This window comes from Varanus komodoensis, unplaced genomic scaffold (genome assembly GCF_004798865.1).
Source record: "Varanus komodoensis strain SLA01 unplaced genomic scaffold, ASM479886v1 scaffold23, whole genome shotgun sequence".
Classification (NCBI taxonomy): Eukaryota; Metazoa; Chordata; class Lepidosauria; order Squamata; family Varanidae; genus Varanus; species Varanus komodoensis.
The window spans coordinates 2920586-2944513 of NW_025335627.1; the positions used below are offsets into that span (position 1 = coordinate 2920586).

The 23928-nt window shown below is 43.4% G+C and overlaps 1 protein-coding gene across 1 annotated transcript in view; it reads right to left on the reverse strand.

Annotated features, from left to right (window-relative positions):
- IQCA1 (IQ motif containing with AAA domain 1) overlaps positions 1–23928 on the reverse strand; it is a 141403-nt gene that overhangs the window by 69169 nt on the left and 48306 nt on the right. The window contains exons 6-7 of the mRNA XM_044431818.1: positions 15510–15594; positions 1649–1789 (exon numbers count right to left, since the gene is read on the reverse strand). Of these exons, the coding sequence (XP_044287753.1) occupies positions 1649–1789; positions 15510–15594 (226 nt within the window). The remainder of the gene's footprint in view (positions 1–1648; positions 1790–15509; positions 15595–23928) is intronic.

A 23928-nucleotide genomic window follows, 5' to 3' on the forward strand; every position in this document is an offset into this window, starting at 1 on the left:
GTTCCATCTAGCCCACTTAACTCAGTCTGTGATGGGCCACTTTGTCAAGACTTAGCTGAAGTCCAGGTATCTTAGGTTGACAGCATTCTCACAATCTACAAGGGAGGTTACCTGATAAAAAATGACATCAGTTTATTCTGGCAAGATTTTGTTTTTGATCAATCTGTCTAGCTTCTAGGAATTACTGCATTGTCTTCAAGGTGCTTAGAAAATAACATATTATTTGCTCCAAAATCTTCCCAGGGTTGATATTAAAATAACTGGCCTGTAACACTTCCTTTTTGCCATTTTAAAGAGAGGGACAGCAATAGTCTTCCTCCAGTTATCTTGCTTTTCACCTACCCTCCATGATTTCTCAAAGATAAGAGACAGTGGTTCTGAGAGTTCCTCTGCCAGTTTATTATTATAGGATGCAGTTCATCAGGGCCTGGATATGTGAACTCATTCAAAGAAGTCAAGTGCTGCTTGACCATTGTTTATTCCTCTCAAGCTTCAATTCTGATCCTTCAGTCTGTACTTCATGTCTGCCAGTAGCGTCACAGTCTTGCTTTTGCAAGAAGACTGAGCCCAAGTAGGAATTGAACACTTTGGCCTTTTGTCAGCTGTTATCAATTTGTCCTTCTCATTTAGAAATTGAGCTATCATTTTTTTTCTGTCTTTTACCATGCTCTTACCTGGAAAAAAGCTTTCTTGTGGCTTTTAGTGTCTCGCTAGTATCCCCTCATTCTTAGCTTTAGCCTTCCTAATGGAATTCCTACACATTTCTGCCACCTGTCTGTTCTCTTCCAGCCTTCCGTCCACTTCCTATACATGTCCTTTTTTGTTTTGGGGTCAACTTGAAGTTTTTTTTGTTGAGCACCCTGGTTTCTTCTGTTATCTTCTATCTTGTTTATTAATTCTGCCTTGAGTTTTTCTTAAAAACTCCCACCCCTTCTTGGACATTTTTTCCCCCTTAGGATCACTTGTCATGGGGCCTCAGTTTATCAAACTCAGCTCTCCTAAAATCCAGAGTATGTGTATAGCTACATTATGTTTTGCTTCCTTTAAAAACAAGAACTCAAGTATGTTGTGATCACTTTCCCCCCAAAAATCCTGTAACGTCCACTTTATCCACTAAGTTATACTTAATACTGACTAGTAAGTATTGAGGTTTGTTGATCCTTCAGTTCCTCTCTCCACTTTCTGAAGAAGAAACTTATCAGCCATAGATTTGCTTGCCTTTTGGTTATTGTTCTGCCAGATTTGTTGGGTTAGAATCAAGTTGGGCATCTTGGAGAATTCTGAAGACACACAGAAAAATTCTGCTGTGCGAGATGCAAAAGCAGTGGTGATGGAGGAAAACAGAAGAAAATGACCTCCAAATGTCATTATCTTGAGCCCTCTAGCAACTATATAGCAGAGTGAGTGAAAGTTTCAGGAGGGTTTGTCTTCTGAGAGTCCAAGGCAGCTCTCTGTAAGCTTCTTGTTCCAGGCCCTTTTGAATCCCAAGAAGAAACACTATAAGGAGGTAAGGATATACTGCAACATTTTATTCTAGATCTTACCTTGTAATTCTAGTAAAAGCAATACACACGTTTTTCATCCAATTTCTACCCAACATATACCTCAATCAATAGATTTGTTAAAATTTTGGTCTAGAACATCTTACCTCAACTTTCTTTGGTTTCTTTTCATCCTTTTCTTTTCCTTTCTTTTTCTTTTTCCCCTTTTCTTTTTTTTCCTTTCCCCCCCTTTTCTTCCCTTTCTTTTTCTGTTCTTCCTCTTCTTTAGCTGCTAGTTCAGCAGCAACCTGGTAAAAAATAAAGAATCAAACTTGTCTAGATTTTAAAAAATATTTTAAAAGCAGCTTATAGAACAAGAATTTATTGTAAGTACAATTTACTGTATACTTCATAACCACCTTACAAACCATAACAAGCTAAGTTTATCTTAGATAATTTATGTAAAATGCAATTTTTAAGATATATAAATGATCCAAGTATTATGTGATATCAAGCTACATTGTTAACTACAAATGTGTATTGTATTATAGCTACAAGTACTGCTTGGCTACTTGATTAACAAGAAAACCTGTAGGTAGACACCTAAATTATTTTCATTCAGCTGTGGGATTGAAATTCTGCTTCTCAATGGCAGCCAATAGTCCCACTAAACTTGGGCTAACTGTTCTTTACAGCTTATCATCAAAACAGATTTTTAGGAACAAAATTAATACTTGATTTTTTTGTACTCAGGTGGCACACGAGTTCCTGGTGGTAAGATTTATTTGGTTGCCTTGACTTAGAGCTATTAAGCTGTAAATCACATCTTTTTCTTTATTGTGAAAATAGTAAAGTATAGAGCATTAATGTGTATTTGCAGTGAGTAAAGTAAAAGAAAACTTATCAGCTACCAAGTTCTGCTTTAAACTACTGGATAGGAAATAGATTGGGGAGGGGGAACTAGACGTTTATAGGCCACGGGGCAAATTTTCAGCTGCTTAGAATCATTTATTGAATTACTGCATTTTGAGTTATTATTTTCCACTGAAAGCTCCTCTGAGAGCCACTATGGGTTAAGAGTGCAGGACTGGGACTCAGGAAACATGGGTTCTAGTCCCTGCTCAGCCATGGAACTAACTGGGTGACTTTGGGCCAGTCACAGACTCTCAGCCCAACAAACCTCACAGGGTTGTTACTGTGGGGATAAGATTGAGAACAGGAGGAGGAGAATGATTTAAGATGCTTTGCATTTATAAAAAAGGGGGATAGGCAGGTTGCTTACCTGTAAATGTCATTCTCTGAGTGGGCATCTGTGTGTTCACACATATGAGTGCTGTGCCTGTGCAGTGCTTGTATTTGGGAAGTTTCTCTCAGCTCTAAGAGTTTTTGGCAGGAGCCCTGCCTCCCCTCCCCCTGTATAAATAGGCAGGGTTCCCACCCTTCATCAGTCCAGCTGCAATCTGATGGTTTGCTATTTGATTTGAGTTGGGACCTTAGGTCATAGTAAGAAAACTTGATTTGTTCCACTGATACCAATGTGGGGCTGGTGGGTGGGTTGTGTGAATGCACTGATGACCACTCAAAGAATGACAGTTACAGGTAAGCAACCTGCCTTTCTTCTTCGTGGTCTCTGTGCATCACACACATGGGTGACTAGCAAACTTACCATAATTGGAGGCGGGAAGGTGTCATTATTGAAGGACTGCAGAGAGAACAGCACATCTGAAGGAACAATCCTGTCTGGCTTTAAGGTTGAGTTGGTAGTGGTAGATGAAAGTAGATGGTGTCAATCACATAGCAGCTTTGCATAGTTCATGAAGAAGTATGCTGGAATGCAGGGCTATCGCAGTGGAGACAGCTCTGCTGGAATGGCCTTTGGGGTTGACCAGTAAGTCTATGCTGGCTAGTTGGTACAAAAGCTGGTTTTGACTATCCAGTTGGATAGATATTGTGGTCCAATCTGTGTTCCCTCATCACGGTCTGAGTACTTGATGAAAAGTTGTTTCATCTTACAGAAGGGTTCTATGTGAGATCAGTAGAAAGCAAGTACTCTGCATACATCTAATGTGTGGAGTGACCTCTGAATTGTAGTCGAAGGTATGGGGAAGAAGGCCAGTAGAACAACAGGTGGAATGTTGTAGCTACCTCCAGTAGGAAGGAAGGGTTCAGTCTTAGGATGACCTTCTCCTTATTCAGGTACGCTGGATCTATCTGAAGTGTGCATAGTTCACTCACTTGTCTTGCCGATGTGATGGCCACCAGGAAAGATGTTTTCCATTAGAGTAGTCTTAAATCTGGATGCAAGTGGCTCAAATGGTGATTTGGTCAATGCTTGGAGGACCACAGAAAGACTCCATGTTGGTACAAATGATTGGATTGGAGGATTTAGAAACATAGAAACAGAGCAAGTCAGAAAGGACCTCCTGGGTCATCTAGTCTGACCTCCAGTTTCAGCTGCCTCCACTCATGACATGCCTACCATGTGCATGTCCAGCTCATTCTTGAACATCCTCACTGATAGGTCACCAACAGATCCCCTCGGAGTCTCCTCTTTTCCAGGCTGAAAAGACCCAGTTCCCTCAGTCTCACCTCATATGGCTTTCCCTGCAATCTGGCCACCATTCTTGTGGCCCTATGCTGCACTGTCTTTAATCTGCCTATATCCTTCCTGTAATGCGGAGCTCCGAATTGAACACAATACTCCAGTTGCAGGTGCATCAGAGTCATATAGAGTGGTAGTCATACCTCTCTCAGTCTAGAAGCCACACTATGTTAGTGAGGCTATGCTACCAAGGGTGGTGTTCGCCCTCTTGAAAGCCGCATCACACTGCTGACTCATGTTTAGCCTGCAATCAACCAGTACCCTGAGGTCCCTTTCACAAGTGCTGCTCTCCAGTCACTTGTCCCCTAACCTGTACTTATGACACCCATTCCTATGCTCTAAGTGCAGGACCTTGCACTTATCCACATCGAACACCATCCTTTTGCCCCCTGCCCACTTCCATAGTCTGTCCAGATCCTTCTGGATCTGGAGTACCTGCTCCTCATTTGTGGCCACTGCCCTCACTTAACTATCATCTGTGAATTTGATCAGAAGACTGATCATCCCTTCTTCCATGTCATTGATGAAAAGTTTGAACAGGATCAGTCCCAGGACAGAGTCTTGGGGGACGCTGCTTGTCACTGGCCTCCATCCTGATGATTCCCCACTAATGGTTATTTATTTATTTATTTATTTATTAAAACATTTTTATGCCGCCCCATTCGCCGAAGCCTCGGGGCGGCTTACAACATCGATAAAACAATAAGTTAAAATCCATATAAAATAATCTTAATTAAAACACACATTATAAAATAAGCCGCCCTGGCCAGATAAAATTCAATTGTATTTAGCATTTAAAATGTTGCTTAAATAAAAAGGTCTTAGCCTGGCGCCGAAAAACAAATAACGACGGCGCCAGGCGGCCCTCTCTGGGGAGCGCATTCCATAACTTAGGCGCCACCGCTGAGAAAGCCCTTCTCCGAGTAGCCACCCTCCTAATTTCTCTCACGGAGGGCTCCCGGAGAAGGGCCTCTCCCGCCGATCTCAGGGGGCGACTGGGCAAATATGGATGTAAGCGCTCCTTCAGGTAACCAGGACCCAAGCCGTTTAGGGCTTTATAGGTCATTACCAACACCTTGAATTGGGCCCGGACTTCAATGGGGAGCCAGTGAAGCTGACGGAGAACTGGCGTCATGTGAACATAACGTCCAGTCCCCGTCAGCAGCCTGGCAGCTCTATTCTGAACCAATTGAAGTATCCGGACCGTCTTCAAGGGTAGCCCCACGTAGAGCGCGTTACAGAAGTCAAGATGGGAAGTCACCAGCGCATGAGTCACTGTTGCAAGGCAGTCGTACTCCAGGTAGGGGCGCAGCTGATGAATCAGCCGAAGCTGGAGGAAAGCACTCCTCGCCGCTGTTGTCACCTGAGCTTCAAGTGAAAGCTCCGGGTCGAGGAGCACTCCCAAGCTGCGGACCTTGTCCCTAGGAGGGAGTGCAACCCCATTCAGGACAAGGTTCAGGTCACCTTCTCCGAAGCCCGAACCGCCAACCAACAGGACCTCCGTCTTGTCTGGATTGAGCTTCAGTTTATTGGCCCTCATCCAGCCCATTACCTCGGCCAGGCACCGGTTCAGCACAGCCACTGCCTCACCTGGATTGGTGGAAAACGAGAGGTAGAGCTGGGTATCATCAGCATACTGATGGGTCCGCAGCCCACACCTCCTGATGACCTCTCCCAGCGGATTCATGTAGATATTGAACAGTAAAGGGGACAAAATGGAACCCTGCGGTACCCCATGGCAAAGCTGCCATGGCGCAGAGCCATAGTCCCCCAACACCACCTTCTGGAATCGGTCGTTGAGATAGGAGCGGAACCACCGCAAAGCGGTGCCTCCAACCCCCAATCCCGCCAGCCTATCCAGAAGGATACCATGGTCGATGGTATCGAAAGCCGCTGAGAGGTCCAGGAGAACCAACAGGGACGCACTCCCCCTGTCCTTCTCCCTGCACAGGTCATCGTACAGGGCGACCAAGGCAGATTCAGTACCGTACCCGGGTCTGAAGCCGGACTGAAATGGGTCCAGATAATCAGTTTCATCCAAGAGTGCTTGGAGTTGTCCCACCACCACTCGCTCTAACACCTTGCCCAGAAACGGGATGTTGGCCACTGGTCTATAGTTAGCGGCCATCCCTGGATCCAGTGACGCCTTCTTCAGGACCGGTCGGACTACCGCCTCCTTTAAAGGGGCAGGCACCCGACCCTCCCTCAGAGAAGCGTTAACCACTTCCAAGATCCAGGTTCCAATCCCGTGCTTGGAATTATTTAATAACCAAGACGGGCAAGGGTCCAAAAGGCAAGTGGTAGGATGTACTCGTCCAAGCACCTTGTCCACATCATCGGGCCGCAATAACTGAAATTCATCCAATAATTCTGGACCAGACGGCAGCGTTGGTGTCTCCCTTAAAACCTCTGAATCAATAGTGGAATCCAGCTCGTGACGAATCTGAGCGATTTTCTCCCTAAAATGCTCGGCAAAGTCGTCACAGCGGGCCTTTGAGGGTGGAATCAGCTCTTCCTTTGGCCCTGGGTGAACCAGGCCTTGCACCACTCGAAAGAGCTCCGCCGGACGGCATTGTGAGGAGGCAATGGAAGCGGAGAAGTGTCTCTTTTTCGCCGCCCTCACCGCCACAGCATAGGCCCGATAGTGGGCTCTTAAGTGTGTTCGGTCAGATTCATCCCGTGATTTCCTCCACCTACGCTCTAGCCGTCTCCCAACCTGCTTCATTGCCCTCAATTCTGGAGTGTACCAAGGGGAAGAGCAGGCTCTGCCCGGTGGGAGAGGACGCTTAGGAGCGATCGTGTCTACAGCCCTGGTCATCTCCCCATTCCACAGTTCAACCAGAGCCTCGACAGGAGCACCCGTCTTGTCAGCCGGAAACTCCCCCAGGGCCTTCAGGAATCCTTCCGGATCCATCCGGCTCCGGGGGCGGACCCACACAATCGGGTCTGTACCCTTACAGAGGGAGATGTCACTCTCGAGCACAAACCTCACTAGGAAGTGATCTGACCATGACAGGGGAGTCAAGCATAAATTCCTCACCCTCAGACCACCCTCTTCCTGCCCCGTCGAGAAAACCAGGTCCAGAGTGTGTCCACGTTCATGGGTCGGGCCGGTGACATGTTGAGACAGCCCCATGGCCGTCATGGAGGCCATGAAGTCCTGAGCCGCCCCGGTCAGACTAGCCTCGGCATGGATATTGAAGTCCCCCAGGACCAGCATCCTGGGGGTCCTCAACACCAGGTCCGAGACAGTTTCTGTCAGCTCAGGCAGGGAAACTGTTGGGCAGAAGGGTGCACGGTACACCAACAGAATCCCCAATCTGTCTCGGTCGCCCAACACCAAGTAGAGACACTCCAGCCCTGGTCTCGAAGGGACAGGAAGTCCCGTGAGAGTGATGGAGGCTCGGTAAACCAAAGCGACCCCCCCTCCCCTCCCCTCCGGCCGTGAACAGTGCTGGACCATATACCCGGGCGGGCACAGTTGGGAGAGGGCAACATCCCCCCCCTCTCCCGCCCAGGTCTCCGTTATACAGGCCAGGTCGGCCCCCTCATCCACAATCAAGTCATGGATGAGGGCAGATTTGTTATTGGCCGACCTGGCATTAAACAACAGCACCGTCAGGCCCGAGGGGCGACTGACGAGACTCCCTGGCACCTTCTGGCTGGGAGCGAAACCAGAAGTAGGGACAGGTGTCAGCCATCTGTCCCTCCTTCTTCTATGCGGACACGTTAAGCCCCCACCGCTATTACGTCCATTGCCCATCACCACACCAATGGCGGCGCCAGTGCGCTCCCCAGGAAACTCAGGCGGCAACATGGCCAGGGACGACTCCATAAAAACAAGTTAAAACACTTTAAAATTATAAAACATTTAAAATTGGCCGTTCAACAGAAGGGACTGCCACAACAAAAGAGCAAGTCCCCTGGCCAGCCTAGCCCCCCCCGAACGGCCCCCCCAAACGGCGGCGACCGCCCTTTGGCCGACGCCCTTCAGCCGCCGGCCCCGGCCGCTGCCGGTGCTTTGTAGCCGCCGGCCGCCCGACGCCCCACCCCGTCCGGGCACACCTGCCACGCGTGCAGGGGCGTGGCAGGGCAGTCAGGTAGCGGCGGAGTCGGCGGCGCGGTCTTTGGGCGCGTGCGCGGCGCGGTCTTCGGGCGCGGGCGTGGTCTCCTGCCAGGTGTTGTTACCCTCTGCTTTTGGTCCAGTGCATTGGTCAACAGGGCACAGATTGAGCCCAGTGAGCAGCACCCATGTGAAGGAGCATGGGGGGATAAAGGACAGGTAGGAGAAGGGAAAGGGGAGAGATTGAAGAGGGTCGGAACAAATGGGACAAGGAGGATGGAGAGTGGCACGCTGACAGCATGCAGGCTAACTGCGGAAGGTGCAGAGACAAAAGCCAGGGCTGGTGCTGTGCCTCGAGGCTGGAAAGGAAGTGCAGGACAACAAGCAGGAAGAGCCGACGCTGGCCTCACAAGAGAGGACTGCGAAGCCTAGGCAGTTCTTTCTCCCAGTTCACCGAGACATGCACCAGAGCAGCTGCAGAGCCAAGTGGTGAGTTCCTTGGCATTCGCATGAGTAAGGAGGAGACAGTAGGGCAGGCCTCCCATCCATTTGGGAATGGTAAGGACACAGCAAGGACCCCAGGGAGGCAACACTCCTTGTCCTAGGCCACACCAAGGGTGTATGCTTATACCGGCTGGTTTAGCCTTCCTATTAAAGCCGGAAGGCCATCTCCTTTAACTGTGAACTGTGTTAACTCCTGGTTAGCAGCTAATTCCCCAAATAAACCAGAATATCAATGAAACCAGGGTGGTCCTTAGATGTCATGCCATGGAGTGGGGAAGGGTTGAGGCTCCTCTTCCCTTACAAAACATCACCGTCCTCTATGGTGTGAAATCGTGGCCAAATACACTTTTACTGAAGCTGGCTTTAGTCCTCACCGATGTAAGGAATGGAGAAATGGAAGAATATTACAGATTGAGGCGGTAGATGCCATGAAGTTATGGTTTGTACTGTAGGTTTCAAACTTTTTCCATTTCATTGCATGCAATTGTCTTGTATTTGACTGCAATACTGCCTGTAAGATGGATTATATTTGAGGATCCAGTTCATACGATGCAGACGTTATTGGATCAATCAAGCCATCCATTTCAAGGTGTAGAGATCAGGGTGCAGGATATTCCCTCATTCCTGAGAAATTTGATCTGGAGTCTCTGGTAGGTCTGAGATAATTGTCAAAGAGTTGGGAACTAGGCATGCTAGGGTCACCATGGAGTGGTGAGGCTCTGTCCTGTCTCAGTTTTGTTAATGTCCAATGGTGGGAACACATCAAAGAAATTGTTTTTCCACAGGATCATAAATGCATCTCCCAGTGAGCAGCATAGGTTGCAAGCCTTGTTCAGCTCTGTTGCAAACAAGTTGACTGCTGGTGTCCCCCAGTGGTGAAAGAGCTGTAGACATATATCCTGGTTCAGTTCTATCTTGTGCAATTGAATGATGCATCAGCTCAATGAATCTGCTTCTGTGATCTTGGTACTGACAACATGAACTGCTTGTACATGGAAGTTGTGGTCAATGGACCAATTCCAGAGGTGTACTGACAGGTGGGTTAGAGGAGCTGATTTTGTCCTGCCTTGTTTTTTGATATAGAAGATAGTCGATGTGTTGTCTGTGGATACTTGTATGTGCTTCCCCAATAGTAGATTTTGGAATGAACAAGTGCCTTGAACACTGCCAGAAGCTCCAGGTAATTGATATGTCAAGTCGCTTGTATCCATGTCATGTCTCTGGCCTTTGATATGATGCACACTGGGGTTACCACCTGTTAGAGACAAATCAGTATGTAAGATGTTCATTAGGTTCAACAGGAACGGCATCCCTTGATTCAGGTTGGTATCGGTTGACCACTAATGGATTGTCCTTTGAATGTGATGCAGAATTTTGATGTGTCAGTTTGGAGAGTCATGTTCAGGATGGTATGTTTTGTTGAACCATAATTGTAATGGCCTCATTTGCAATCTTGCAATTTGAACCACTGATGCTGTAGATGCCATATGTCCAAGGATCTGCTGTACTGATCAGACCATAGCTGGTGGAGTGGATTGTAGCTGCAGAACAGATGCTTTCAGTTTTTGCCTTTAGTCTGCTGACAGATATGCTCATGCAGGCAGAGCTTCCAAGGGGGCTCCAATGTAATTGTCTGCAAAGGGATAAGTGATTACTCTTCATTATTTATACAAAGTCCTATATGGTTTAACAGAGTACAGATCAGGAAAATTTTAACAATCCATCTCTAGATGGGGAAACTAGTAGTCAATCCTGTAAGTATGGATAAACTTGTACCCCTTGGAGTCTCAAATGTGTGCATATCGGTGCCATACAGTTTGTGAATAATCTTGGTGCTGTAGAGAGTCCGAATGGAAGCACCTTGAACTCATACACTTCTGTACTGACTTGGAAATGGAGAAAATGCCTGTAAGCAGGGTGAATGATTATATGAAAATAAGCATATTTTAAGTCCAAAGAAGCAAACCAGTCCTCTTTTTGTAGTAATGGCAATATGTTTTGCAAGGTAGTCATTCTAAATTTCTGCACCTTTACGAAGCGGTTTACTCCACGCAGGTATAAGATGGAACAGTGACCTCCATCTTTTTTTTGGAACAATGAAATATCTAGAGTAGAAATGGTGCTTTCTCTCTGATTGGCCAACTCTATCAATTGCTCCGTTACTAAGCAGTGTTTTAATCTCTTCTTGGAGAATCAGAGGCGATGTTCTATGGACCATTCCGAGAGGAGGCAGGGTTTCAAATGCAATTTTATATCCATGTTCTGTAATAGACAGGGCCCACCAATCAGATGTAATGGATTCCCAGATGGGGAGATGATGTTTTAGTTGATCCCCAAATGGGAATGGTGGAGTAGAGAGAGGACTGGTCTATGCTACCTGTCCATGTTGGCATCATGAGCCATTGTGTTGATATGGCAGCCTTCACAATCAGTCAGGGTGCCATGTTCTCTGTTTTATTGGTCCTGTGTTGCTTTGACTACCACAGAGTTCAGTCATGGGTGATGTAGGAGGAACAGTATGTTCTATTCTTTGACCCTGTAATACTCTCAAGCCTTCCTCGTGAGGTTGGGTGAGGCTGGTTAGGCAATTCCCACAATTCTTGAATCGCTCAGTGTAATGTCGGTATAATGGGAGAGTGCTCAGGACTGTGTCCTCTGTACGAATAACATTGTAAACCATGTCATGTTCAGACTCTGTGGTTTGCCAAGCATCTATTCCCAACAACATGGCCATGTGAATAAACTGTTCAGAGAACCACCCCAAATTCTCCCCAGGAGAGCCAGGACCTTATTCTGAGACCATATTTTTCTGGCAAAGTTGAAACTCCCCTTAAGTATCAGAGCAAGAGTCTGAGTCCAATACATAGCCCATCTCAAAGGAAGACTGAACTGGTGGAACATGCTCAGTAGCATGTGGTCTGGTGGTTGTGTCTTGAGTTGAAGTGGATGGTCAGTCACACTACTGTTGAGGTTGTTGAGGCTGATGAGAAGCTGGAGGCCATGGGTATTCATATGCTGTGTTGTAGTTCCATGGATATCCAGGGCCATAGTAAGAATATGGTAGAGGCATCCAGTATGGATTTCTTCTGTACTGGTGGCTCTCTGGCTCAAGTGCATGAACGGAGTGGTGTGGCAAGCTTGGTGAGGCATGATGTTGGAGGTCATGGAAAGTGAGAATCCATTGGAGGATTATCTAGATTTTGTACTGATGATACTGACACTCCCAGTGCATGGGCAGGAGAATCACGTATCTTGCCTTCTGAAATCAAAGTAGGAAGTGTGGTGTCTGGTTCCTAGATGGAATGAGGGGAGGTCTCAGGCTCAACCGAATGCGAGAGGATGGTCCTGAAGTCAACCATACCCATCAATGGTGGTCGATTTGGAACTTCAGTCAGTATGGACATGGCAGGTGGTTTCATTGCCACAGGCAACTCTGATGTGCACTGAGTGGAATGAGAGTGACGTCTTTGCTTTTTCTCAGGTTTTTCTTTCTGTGAGTGTTTCTACCTTCTACATTCTTTTGACTCCATATGTTTTCTTTTTTCTTTATGCTTCTTGGGAGATTGAGAAGGAGCAGAACGTTTTGAAGTGTCCGAGTCCTTTGTGGCCGGTTGAGGAGTTGCGGGTTCAGTTCCTGTAGGGACTGAAGATTTAGCCACTCCCTTCATCACGACATCTTTCATGGCTGCTAGAGCCCTACCCCAAAGCCTTTTCTTAAGGTGGCATTCTTGGTTTTCCCTCGCCTGCTTTGTAAATGCCTGGCAATGGGGGCATTTGTCAACATGATGACCCTCAACCAGGCATAACAAGCAGAGTGAATGGCTATCCGTAGATGGCATTTTCAGTCCGCAGTTGGCACAGTTGGCACAAAAAGCAGGACTGCATCATCAAGGAGAAAAAGAAATGATGGGTTAAGAGAAGAATGATAGAAGTTTTTTTTAATTTATTGTGAGGGAATTGAGACAGGGAGGGGATTGTGTGGAAAAAAGGGAGGAGAATTAATATGAGAGAGAACAAGTATAAAAAGTAAGTGTATGGGGTGGTTAAGTATAGAAAACAGGAGAAATTAGCTAAAATTCTAAGAGAATGAGAGGAAAACAAGAGCAATAAGAGACCCAAGGCACAGTGAACGGCAGTTGAAAGTGACCTGATGAAGGGTGGGAATCCCGCCTATTTATATGGAGGGAGGAGGGGAGACAGGGCTCCCGCCAAAAAAACCCTTAGAGCTGAGAGAATCTTCCTGAATACAGACACTGCACAGGCACAGAACAATTATGTGTGATGCACACAGACCATGATGAAGAAATACATCTAATAAATAAAATGACTTTCAAGGAACCAAAGATTATACATTTAGCGCCTGTCCTTTACATATATAACAAAACATTAAAAACAAGCAAAAAACCTTAGACCCAACCACCAAACAACTTAACACACTTCATTAAGGGGGAAAAAAGATCTTTTTCAAATCTTGGACATTGTTTATAAGGTTATTGGAAGGGAAGATTTATTCAAGATAATATAAAGATGAAAGTGAAGGCTATTATAAATATTCATTAAATATTTACATTTCTGTAATGACTCATTGCTATTATTTGAATTGCAACAGGGAACATAATGATAGAACTACTCTTGCAAAAAAGTAACCTTATCATTTTCAAAATTTAACATTGATTATTCTCCCTGCCACTATTGGATTCATTATCAGTTTCCTGTTACTTATGTTTCTTGAATTAAAAACAAATGAACAAACCACATTCCCTTTTCATTTTTGGATTACAGCTAACAATGAAAATTTAGGCTGCATTCCTAAACTGGAAGCTTACTTCATTGAGCACAGCAGTGGCTAGGACTGCACTAGTAAAGATGTCGGCATACAGAAGAGAGGAGCAAAGGGCACACTTCCAGGTGTTTTGGACTCGGTTTTCCAGCAGCCTCTGCCAACATGGCCAATGGCCAAGAATGCTGGGTGTTGAAATCCAAAACATCTACCTTCTGCTTTTCCCTCCTGCAGTGTGTTGCTTTTGTAGTTTGAGAGGAAGGTAACTGATAAGAATGTATTTCATTTTTATCCTGGACTTCCTTCAAGGAAAGTGAAATTAAGCAGAAAGGGTAGCTGGCCAGTGATGATCTGATGGGAAATTTAAGTATTAGAATTATTATTTTATCCTCTAAAAAGTAATTATCTAGCTTGTTATATTTGCAAAATAATCTTAACATATAATTCTGTCTATAATGTAGACAGTTGCAACAAAAAATTCTAAAAAGAAGCACTATTGTACAGGTTTATAGCAAAAACTTAAATAAAAAAGTAAAATAAAAATTGAAGAAATAAAGAAATAACCTTAGTTTATACCTCAACAAAAATAATAAAAAATATCAGGATATGTTTTTACTTGAAAGTGTGTCAGCAAAGCACTCTGTTGAATTCTGTCAAACATGATTGCTAGATTGGAAACTGGAAAAAAGATGCATATGAATGCTGCTGTACATTCTTAAAGGCTCAAAAGAAGCATTCTTTTTGTTACATTATAACCATTCTGTTCACTCTGGCTCAAAATCTGTTTTGTTTCTGTGTAAAATTATGACTGAAAAACGGTATCTCAAAATCAGAGTAAGAAATGCTAAAATTAGTGTGCAACATTATTCATTTTCTAAGCATAGCTTTGCAGATATACTTCTGGAATATCACTTTCCTTGGTCTGCCACACTATGTAGTAAAACTCTTAATTCGTCTATAAACCTGTCAGTGAAAAGCAATCCTGCAACTGTTTTGTTTAACAATTACTGTAGTTGGAACCATGTAGCAAAAGTAATATCCCATTTTGTAATGAACACTGTTGGGGAACACTGCAAACAAACAAGACTCTTCAAACTATAATTTAAATTCTTTCTTAAAAAGAAGACTGGACACATATACTCTTTGATGTCTGATGCCTTAGGGTATGTTTTGATGTTTTCCCATAAAGTCACTTTTATGTTCGTTTAATCAATGTAACTTTATTCTCCAGACTTCTATAATTATTTGATCTAGTAACCAAACTTGGTACATTCTGCTGGAGAATGTAGCATGTTCAGGTGACTAATTTGACTTTCTAATTGATCTAAAATCAATGGAACCCTTCTACTCCCCCCAAATTTCCAAAATGAAATGCTACACGGCATTAAAAAAGTTCCTTTTGAATTTTATGTACCTTCAGATAACTCTGATTTTAAGACATGAGATTTTAACATCCTATAAAATGGAACAAATCTATATACAGAATCAGTTGACTACTACATGTCAAAAGTGAAGAAGCTCTATTGTCAAGCAAAGTAAATACAGCAGCTTACATGCATTTGTTGATCACTGGGCTTCAATAGACTACAACCATCTGATTTGTGTGTGTGTGGGGGGGGCAGGTTAATGGCATTGTAATGCCTGACTTACTGGCATGTCACATGATGCATGCCTGAAGCCAACTTCCCATACTATTTCTGTCATTACATCCCACATTTTTTCATCTCAGTTATACATGACTATATATTGTAGCTTTTTTCCATTTTCACTCTGTTTCTCTCTCTCAGTGTACGCTAACCTTGTACTATTAGCTTACCTTGCCCCTGCCCTCTAGTCTCTCTCCCTCTCTCTCTCTGCCTTGCCCAAGAGCATAAATGCAATGCAGCCTCCCCTCTCCCCACCCTTGTTCTTCCATATATATGGAATTGTGTGTGCGCGTGTGCGTGTGTGGAATTATATATGATATCAGTTTAAGCCTTTCCAACTATATTTTTGTCCTTTTATTTTCTGAAAAAGCGTGAACATGTATGTCTGGGACCTTTTGTTAGTGTTAGGTTTTCATACTGAAACGAATTCTACCTCCTCTGGAGTTTTCTCAGAGAAAAGTGCTGCTGAGCCACCTTGTTCTTCATCAGGGTAGTCAGGAAACTTTCCTGTAACATGCCTGCATGAAAGCAAAGGTTTTAAAAACATAATTTCAATGTATTTATTCAAAATAAATATGTGGCTAAGCAGATAAATGTTCATCATATTGACAATGAGTCCAATGTTAGAGAAGCATTAGATGTATCATTGAAGATGCAGTGTGGTGTAATGGAGGCAGTCAAATACAGACCTGCTAAGATGGAATCTTACTAACAGATTCTAAGTTGCCGTGGGTGGGGAGGCACTTTACATTCTATTCAAAATGAACGCAACATATATAAGAGAAACCTACCTTATAGGGTCATGAAAATAGCCCCCAAATGATGGCAAAACCTTACAAGTGATGTATAAATGGTTATTTGATTCCAAGCACCATTTATTTCATCCCATTTTCTAAATTACTGAGAAGAATTGCAATAATGATATGCTGTACATTTTCCAAAACTTTTTGGAATTGCCTTCAAAATTGTACCTTCACTTAATTTAGGGTTTTCTTAGTTCGCTCCCATGCTTATTAATCTTTGATTGGCAGGTGTTCCCTGTGTGGTTTCATTCCTTCAAAGTAATCCCATCTCTCAACAATGGTTTTGCAAAGTCCTTCTTCTCCATATGTATTAAGAATTGGACAATATGCAAATCCTGGTTAATAGCATATTTCTCACTCAAAGGTGAATCCCCCCCCTCAATTTTTACTACAGTAAATTCATTTTGGAATGAGGGAGGAAATAGCATCATTTTATTTATTTTTGGAAAAATACTGATTTCATTGTTTTTCTTCCCAAACTTGTTTTTTTGACACTATGAGGGAAATGGTGTTTACATGCAGAATATTGCTAGCAAGAAAAGAATATATATTTCGCACTGACCCAATTTTGTATTTAACTTAAATATTACAAGCTATGCTGTATTTTTCCTTTTTTCCTGTCTTTTATACAGCCATTTGAAAAATTGCTCTTGGCACTAGAACTGAAGTACAGAGTATTTGGCTTGCTTCATATTTAGGCCACATTAGCGAGAAATGTGTTGTTCAAAACAAGCATAACTAATGAATCATTGCAGCCCTTGATTGCCCTCAAGTCAATTCTTTGGCAGTTTCAGCTGTTCCTGTTATTAATCTGTCATCCTCTGAGGGGAAAGATGGTCCAGCATGAGGCACTGGTTTCAGGCTCTGCACATTTGTGTCATGCTCTATTGCACTGTGTCTCAACATTATGTAATTAGTCAACTTTTAAACATATGTACACCAGCTGAATATCTGCAATGAGAAAGCCTGACATGCTGTTCACTGCTTCATCTTGGCCCAGGAAAAATGTTCCACAGATCTAGACAGAAATCATAACCTACTTTAGAACAGAGAATAAGATTCTGAATACTATTTTGCAACCCAAGAACATGCCTACAGATGCTCATGCAGTCGTCTTTCAACGCCAGAGAAATCCCAGAGAGTAGAAAAGAACTATCTCCTATCCTGGACCAAGATTAAATACAGGCAGGTTCTGGGAACCTGCTCTTGCTCTTTGTTTGCCTCTACAACACTGGGAGGTTTCCTTTTTTGATTTTTTGTTATCAATGGGCATTTACTTAGGAAATGTCCTACAGAATTAATACTTACAACTGTATTGTAGATCTCAAATAACTGGATTTTAGCTCTGTTAAAACATGCTTTAACATCTGTATTGAAGCAAGGTATTGTCAAAACCAATTGTCAGTTCTAACAATATGTTTACTGCAGTAAAGCAATAAAAATGTTGCCATTATGTATAATAATCTTGTAAGCTACTTAAGTTATGGCAAGTTTCAGAGTTTCAGAAACAAAAGTATCTGGCACTGAATTGCTAGGAAGGCCTGAGTCATTTTCTCTGCTCTCCAGTTAGAATATTGTTCTGAAACTATTGCCATTGCCTGCTAGGCTTTGAACAGAAATTATACTTCTAAAATTATTTTGGTATTTTTTTCCTTCATTTCAGTCATCACACAATTTGTAGCAAACATCCAAGGCTCAATTATGGGAGGGAGGGAGGGAGGGAGAGGGAGAGGGAGAGAGAGAGAGAGAGAGAGAGAGAGATGACAGGGGCAGGGGCAGGGGCAGGGGGACGGAGAGATGTTTTCAGATAAACATCTAAATTACCTTTAAATGTTAATGTAGTTGGAGGGCATTAAGGAATAGATTTCTGGCTTCGCCTACAGAAGAATAAAGCTTATATCTGGCCAGAAGATAACAAGTAAAACTGCTGCCACCTTTCCTTTTTGTCCAGTGATGTTATACAGTATCAACAGGAGGTTTTAATTAAAATAAAACAAGCAAGCAAGCAATAAATAATAATAATAATAATAAATTCAAGAACTACTGTATGAAGGAACAATGTACTGAAGGCGAAACAATTATTTGTCATTAATTTGCTAAACTGGTGTCTCACATTTACATTAGGAATGCCTACAATGACTGACAATACATAATACATTCACACAGTGTCACTGCATGCTGTGTTCAGATGATTTTATAATCAAAGGGTGCTAGTGCGAACTGATTGTGCTCACCTAGTTTCTTCTGCAAGCAGAAGTGAATGAACAAACCACAGTCCCTTCATCTTCCCCAAACTAATCAATCAGGTATTTTGTAAGCTTAGGACTCCAGTTTGTTTATATGCTTTGTTTAGCTGCACCTGCTTGTACAAGGAACCAAACAGGAGCAAGTGGGCCGCATGCACTGGAGTGCTGCTCATAAACAAAATCTCCCTCATTCAGGATTTGAGAGAGACTTAAATGGGGCAGCTGAGAGGGTACATTTTTCCCAGTTGTGCCCTCCTGGGTATTTGATGAGTACCAATACAGACTTGAGGTTTGGGGATGGTCCCTAAGAATTCTAACTCCCTTTGTGAGCTACCCGAGTGTTTGTATCTTGTGCTATCCAGTACAGATTAGGGATTTTGCTAGTGTATTGTCCACCCTCAGTTTCCCTACCTGACTTGACAGAGGTGGTCTAACACTTGATGTTGAACACACCTGGGGTTATGGTTCTGGAGACTGCCAGATTTGGGATGGCTTAGGACTTCAGGGCCATCATGACAATCATGAAGCTGAATCAACATGTTTAAAGTTCAGTATTTGTAAGATGATATACACCTGACTGGTCCGGAGAATGGTGATATGAAAGGAGGAGGATTAACATCTGCCTCGTGGTTGGACCACTTCCTATAGAAGTTTAGATTTTCAGCAACCTTTCCCCTTTGCAAGATGGAGAGATCTTAAAATGAATTGGAGAAAGCTCTGGGGGATTTTTCAATTGGTATAGCTAGTTCCCCTCTCAAAGACTTGGTCATTTTGTGGAATGAAAGGGTGACTCAGGTGGTTGACACAGTCATGTCTTGGTGTCCTCTCCTTCTAAGCAGAACCTGGGCAGCACCTTGGTATACATTTTAAACAGAATATAGAGGAACACTCATGCTAATTCTGACCAAAAACAGGCTAGAGCTCATTAGTGAGTTTACCCTGTTGCCGTGATAGTGGAAAAGAGAATTATTTTCCACCACCATTGCATCTTCTTAGTATCATCCAGGAGAGCTTTTCTAAGAAATTCACAGTCTACTACAATCTGAGCCAGAAAAAGAGATGCAAGAACCCTCAGTAGTATGTTATGATGAGTTTGTGTGACACACTGAAAATAAAGATGCTCAAATCTCCAGTTGACCATTAGTGTGCCCGACACTGGCACTTCTTAACTTATTTCATCTAAGAGGTAGGGAATCCAGGGGCACTGGTACTTTATCAGCTTAAATGGATAAATTACACTCTTGTCTGAAGAGAGGTAGCCTGTTATCCATGCTTTAATACTTTCTCAGCAAGATTATTGCACTGTGTTATAGCTGGAGCAGCAAGACTGTAAACAGGAACTGCTGTGATATCAATATATTATGACAGTGCTTTGCACTGGCATCCAGTGCATGTCTAGCTCAGTTCAAAGAAATGGTATATTAACATTCAGTCCTAAATGGCTTGGGGTCAGCCAGGTTATTTGAAGGACAATTTCCTCTCATAAATACTTGCTCAAATCCTAGGATTGACTTCAGAGATCCTCCTCTGGCTGCCAGTGCCAAATTAAGTGAGGCAACTGGCTGACAAGAAGGCCTTTTTTGGTGTGAAGTTCCCTCCACAGAGAGACTTTGTGGATGGTGCTCTTTACATTTTGCTCTTTTTGGTGTTGGATAGAACCCTTTTTATTTTCCCAGACATTTTAGTTCAACAGTTTTTACTGTTTTAAATCTGTTACTGCAGTTTTAGATCTTTACATTGTTACCAGTTCTTGCTTAGGTATTATACTGTAATTTTAAGTGTTTTAAAGTTTAATATTATGTTTTGTCATGCTGTTGTATTTTATGTTTAAACTGCTGTGAACTGGCTGAGTGCCTTAGCTATTAGACTGTATAAAAATGTACAAATCAGGAAGTATAACAATTAGGCAGTATAAAAGTGTTGTGCATTTTGTGTGTATGTTTAGCATCACATTCCTATTCTAATACAAAAGACCCCCCCTACACACACACACACACACACACACACTATGCTAATAACTACATTGATGATTGCCAGTTCACAAGGTGATTGTAACCCATATTTTCTCATTTATAGTCCCACCTCTTGCAATGTGGGTATAATAATGATTAACTTTATGTGCATACTTTGCCAGGTAATTGTTTCTGTGTTTACATATCCAGAAAAAAGTGTGTTAACAAGCCCAGCATTAGAATGATGAACACCTATCTTTACTGCTGCCTTTTGTATTGAGATTGATACATTGCTGTCCAGTCTCTGCTACACTGCTTTTCCATAAGCCAGCAATTACTTCCCAAAGGAACAATCCTGCCTCCACAGAGGCTTAAATATGAACTAAGAAGTTCCTTCTCCAGATGCATGTTAACCACTATCATTTCATTCTCCTCTCTTGGATGCTCACCTTAACTTGGTGAGGAGATTTGAGAGAGAAGTCAAAAGCAATGCCAGTCTCACTAGGCTAGTCTCCAAGCAGGGTCATCCAAGCAGAATGGTCAAAGTGGAGACACCAGACTAAGATGCATCCACCTTCTTCAGGAGGAATGGTCACATCAGCAGAAGAGAATGAATATATCTACTGATGATCAGGACGGAGAATCTCCTGAAGGCCAGCTACTGGGCAGCAGCAGTAGCTGAGGGTGACGCTGACATACAATCTTTCACAGACAATGGCAGTGATGCTCAAGCTAACTCTGGTTAGTGCTGCACAGAAGCAGGCAATGATAAACCATTCCTGATTCCTCTTACCTTGAAAACTCTATTATCCAACAATCCAAAATGAAACAAGAAATAGTGCCAGAAGATGAGACCCCCAGGTTGGAAGGCACGCAACAAACTACTGGAAAAGAGCAAAGGAAAGGTACAAATAGCAGCTTTTGCTAATGAGGCCACTAGATCAAAGCCAAAAATAAGACTAGTGGCTGATATGCACCAAGGTGAGAGGAAAGTCTGATGCTGTACAACAAAGACAACTGAAACATGGAACTTGAAATGTATGAACCAAGGCAAACTGGAAACCATAAAGCAGGAAATTGAATGGCTAAACATCACTGTACTTGGTGTGAGTGAACTGGAGTGGACAGGAATGGGACATTCCTGTACAGTATTTTTCTTTGGAGATGACAAACTCAGAAGGAATGGAGTTGCTCTAATATGGAGGCAAAGTATAGCACAGGCAGTAAGGGGCTGTAATACAAAAGTTGACAAATATACATCAGAATTTGTGGAAAACTTCTCAACGAAAGCATAAGTCAAGTCTATACTCCACACATATTAAAGAGGAAGAAAGTGAAAACTTGTACAGGTGTTCAAGAGAAAACTGGTAACACACCAAAACAAGACATGATGCTAATCCTAGGTGGCTAAAATATTCTGGAGAGTGCCAAAATCATCCAGACTATTATTCCCGATCACTATGTATGGGTGTGAAACCTGGACACTGAAGAAACAAGGGCTCTCTGGGAGGTTTACAGTAAAATACAGCAAGTGCAGAACACTGATAAAACAAATAATAAACAATAAACTGCTGTAATAATTGGCCTTGCTCCCACCAAGGGCCTGCCTCCCAAACATGCACTGAACGGGGGCCAAACGGGTGCTGCCCACCGAAGCAGAATGGCCATTGCGGAAGCTCCACCCCAACAAACAGGTGGCTCAGCTTGGTTCTCTCTTGCTCTTGCTCTCCATGTCAAGGCCGCACTGGCAGGCAGCAGGGGAGAAAAGTGATGGGGACGAGGACAGTCTGGGAGAGCAAAGCAGGGCATGGCAGCGGGGTCCGGCAGGCAGATGGTAGCTGCCCTGCATGCTGCCCACCGGAGAAGCATATTTTTAACTTCTGATAATACAAATATTATTATCATTGAAAATATATTCTCCCTCCCTCCCTCCCTCTGTCTCTCTGTGTAAATAGTGCTATGGACGTTTTCAAATTTTATCCAAAGAATGTAATGTCTTTTGTTTTTCCTTTCTACTTTAATGCTTGCTTTACTGTTTTTCTCTCCACGGATTTTAAAAAAGAGAGAAAGAATTGTTTCTTCCTTTCACAATGCTGGAACTTAATGTCACCCAGGAAAGCCAACTGCCAACCAAAAGTGAAAAAGGGAAGTTCCCTGTACCATGTAGAATTAAGTTATGGTACGAGTTGTGGTGAAAGGCCCCTTGCCTTATCCCTAAGGAAAATACTGAGATTGGGCCAGCTGAGGGGGCAGCTAACTCAGACAATCTGCAAGCCTCTGTGGTAGCAGTGACTTTATGTATATCAAGTGCCTCACTGAACCCAACAACACCCGGCTGAACGAAATAATTCTTTAGCACTATTCTGTAATGAAACTGCCAGGAGCTAGAAGTTCATCTGCTAGTGTCACCTTCAGCTACCACTGCTGCCCAGTAGCTGCTCTTTCAAAGATTTTCCATTTCATCATCATCATTGTTGTTAGTTGCGAAGTCGTGTCCAACCCATCGCGACCTCATGGACAAAATTCCTCCAGGCCTTCCTGTCCTCCACCATCCCCCAGAGTCCACTTAAGCTCACACCAACTGCTTCAGTGACTCCATCTAGCCACCTCATCCTCTGCCTTCCCCTCCTTCTTTTGCCATCTATTGTTCCCAGCATTAGGCTCTTCTCCAAGGAGTTCTTCCTTCTCATTAGGTGGTCAAAGTATTTGAGATTCATCTTCAGTATCTGGCCTTCTAAAGAGCAGTCAGGGTTGATCTCCTCTAGGACTGACTGGTTTGATCACCTTGCGGTCCAGGGGACTCGCAGGAGTCTCCTCCAGCACCACAATTCAAAGGCCTCAAAACTTCGGCGCTCAGCCTTCCTTATGGTCCAGCTTTCACAGCCATACATTGCAACTGGGAAAACCATAGCCTTCACTATACACACTTTTGTTGGCAGGATGATGTCTCTGCTTTTTAGTATGCTGTCTAGATTTTCCATAGCTTTCCTCCCCAGGAGCAAGCTGCAGTCCCCGTCTGCGGTGATCTTGGAGCCCAGGAAAATAAAATCTGTCACTACTTCCATTTCTTCCCCATCTATTTCCCAGGAAGTGAGAGGACCGGATGCCATGATCTTAGTTTTCTTAATGTTGAGTTTCAAGCCAACTTTTGCACTCTCCTCCTTCACCCGCATCAAGAGGCTCTTTATTTGCTCTTCACTTTCTGCCATTAGAGTGGTATCATCTGCGTATCTGAGGTTGTTGATATTTCTCCCGGCAATCTTAATTCCAACTTGTGATTCATCTAGCCCTGCCTTTCACAGGATGTGCTCTGCATATAAGTTAAATAGGCAGGGCGACAGTATACAGCCTTGCCGAACTCCTTTCTCAATTTTGAACCAATCAGTGTTTCTGTGTCCAGTTCTCACTGTTGCTTCTTGACCCGCATATAGGTTTCTCTAGAGACAAATAAGATGGCCTGGTACTCCCATCTCTGTAAGAACTTGCCACAATTTGTTGTGATCCACACAAAGGCTTTAGCATAGTCAATGAAGCAGATGTTTTTCTGGAACTCCCTAGCTTTCTCCATGATCCAGCATTTGTTGGTAATTTGATCTCTGCTTCCTCTCCCTCTTTGAAATCCTGCCTGTATGTCTGGTAGTTCTTGGTCCACATACTGCTGGAGCCTAGTTTGTAGGATTTTGAGCATATCTTTGCTAGCATGTGAAATAAGTGCAATGGTGCGGTAGTTTGAACAATCTTTGGCATTGCCCTTCTTTGGGATGGGAATGTAAACTGACCTTTTCCAATCCTGTGGCCACTGTTGAGTTTTCCAAGTTTGCTGGCATATTGAGTGTAGCACTTTTACTGCA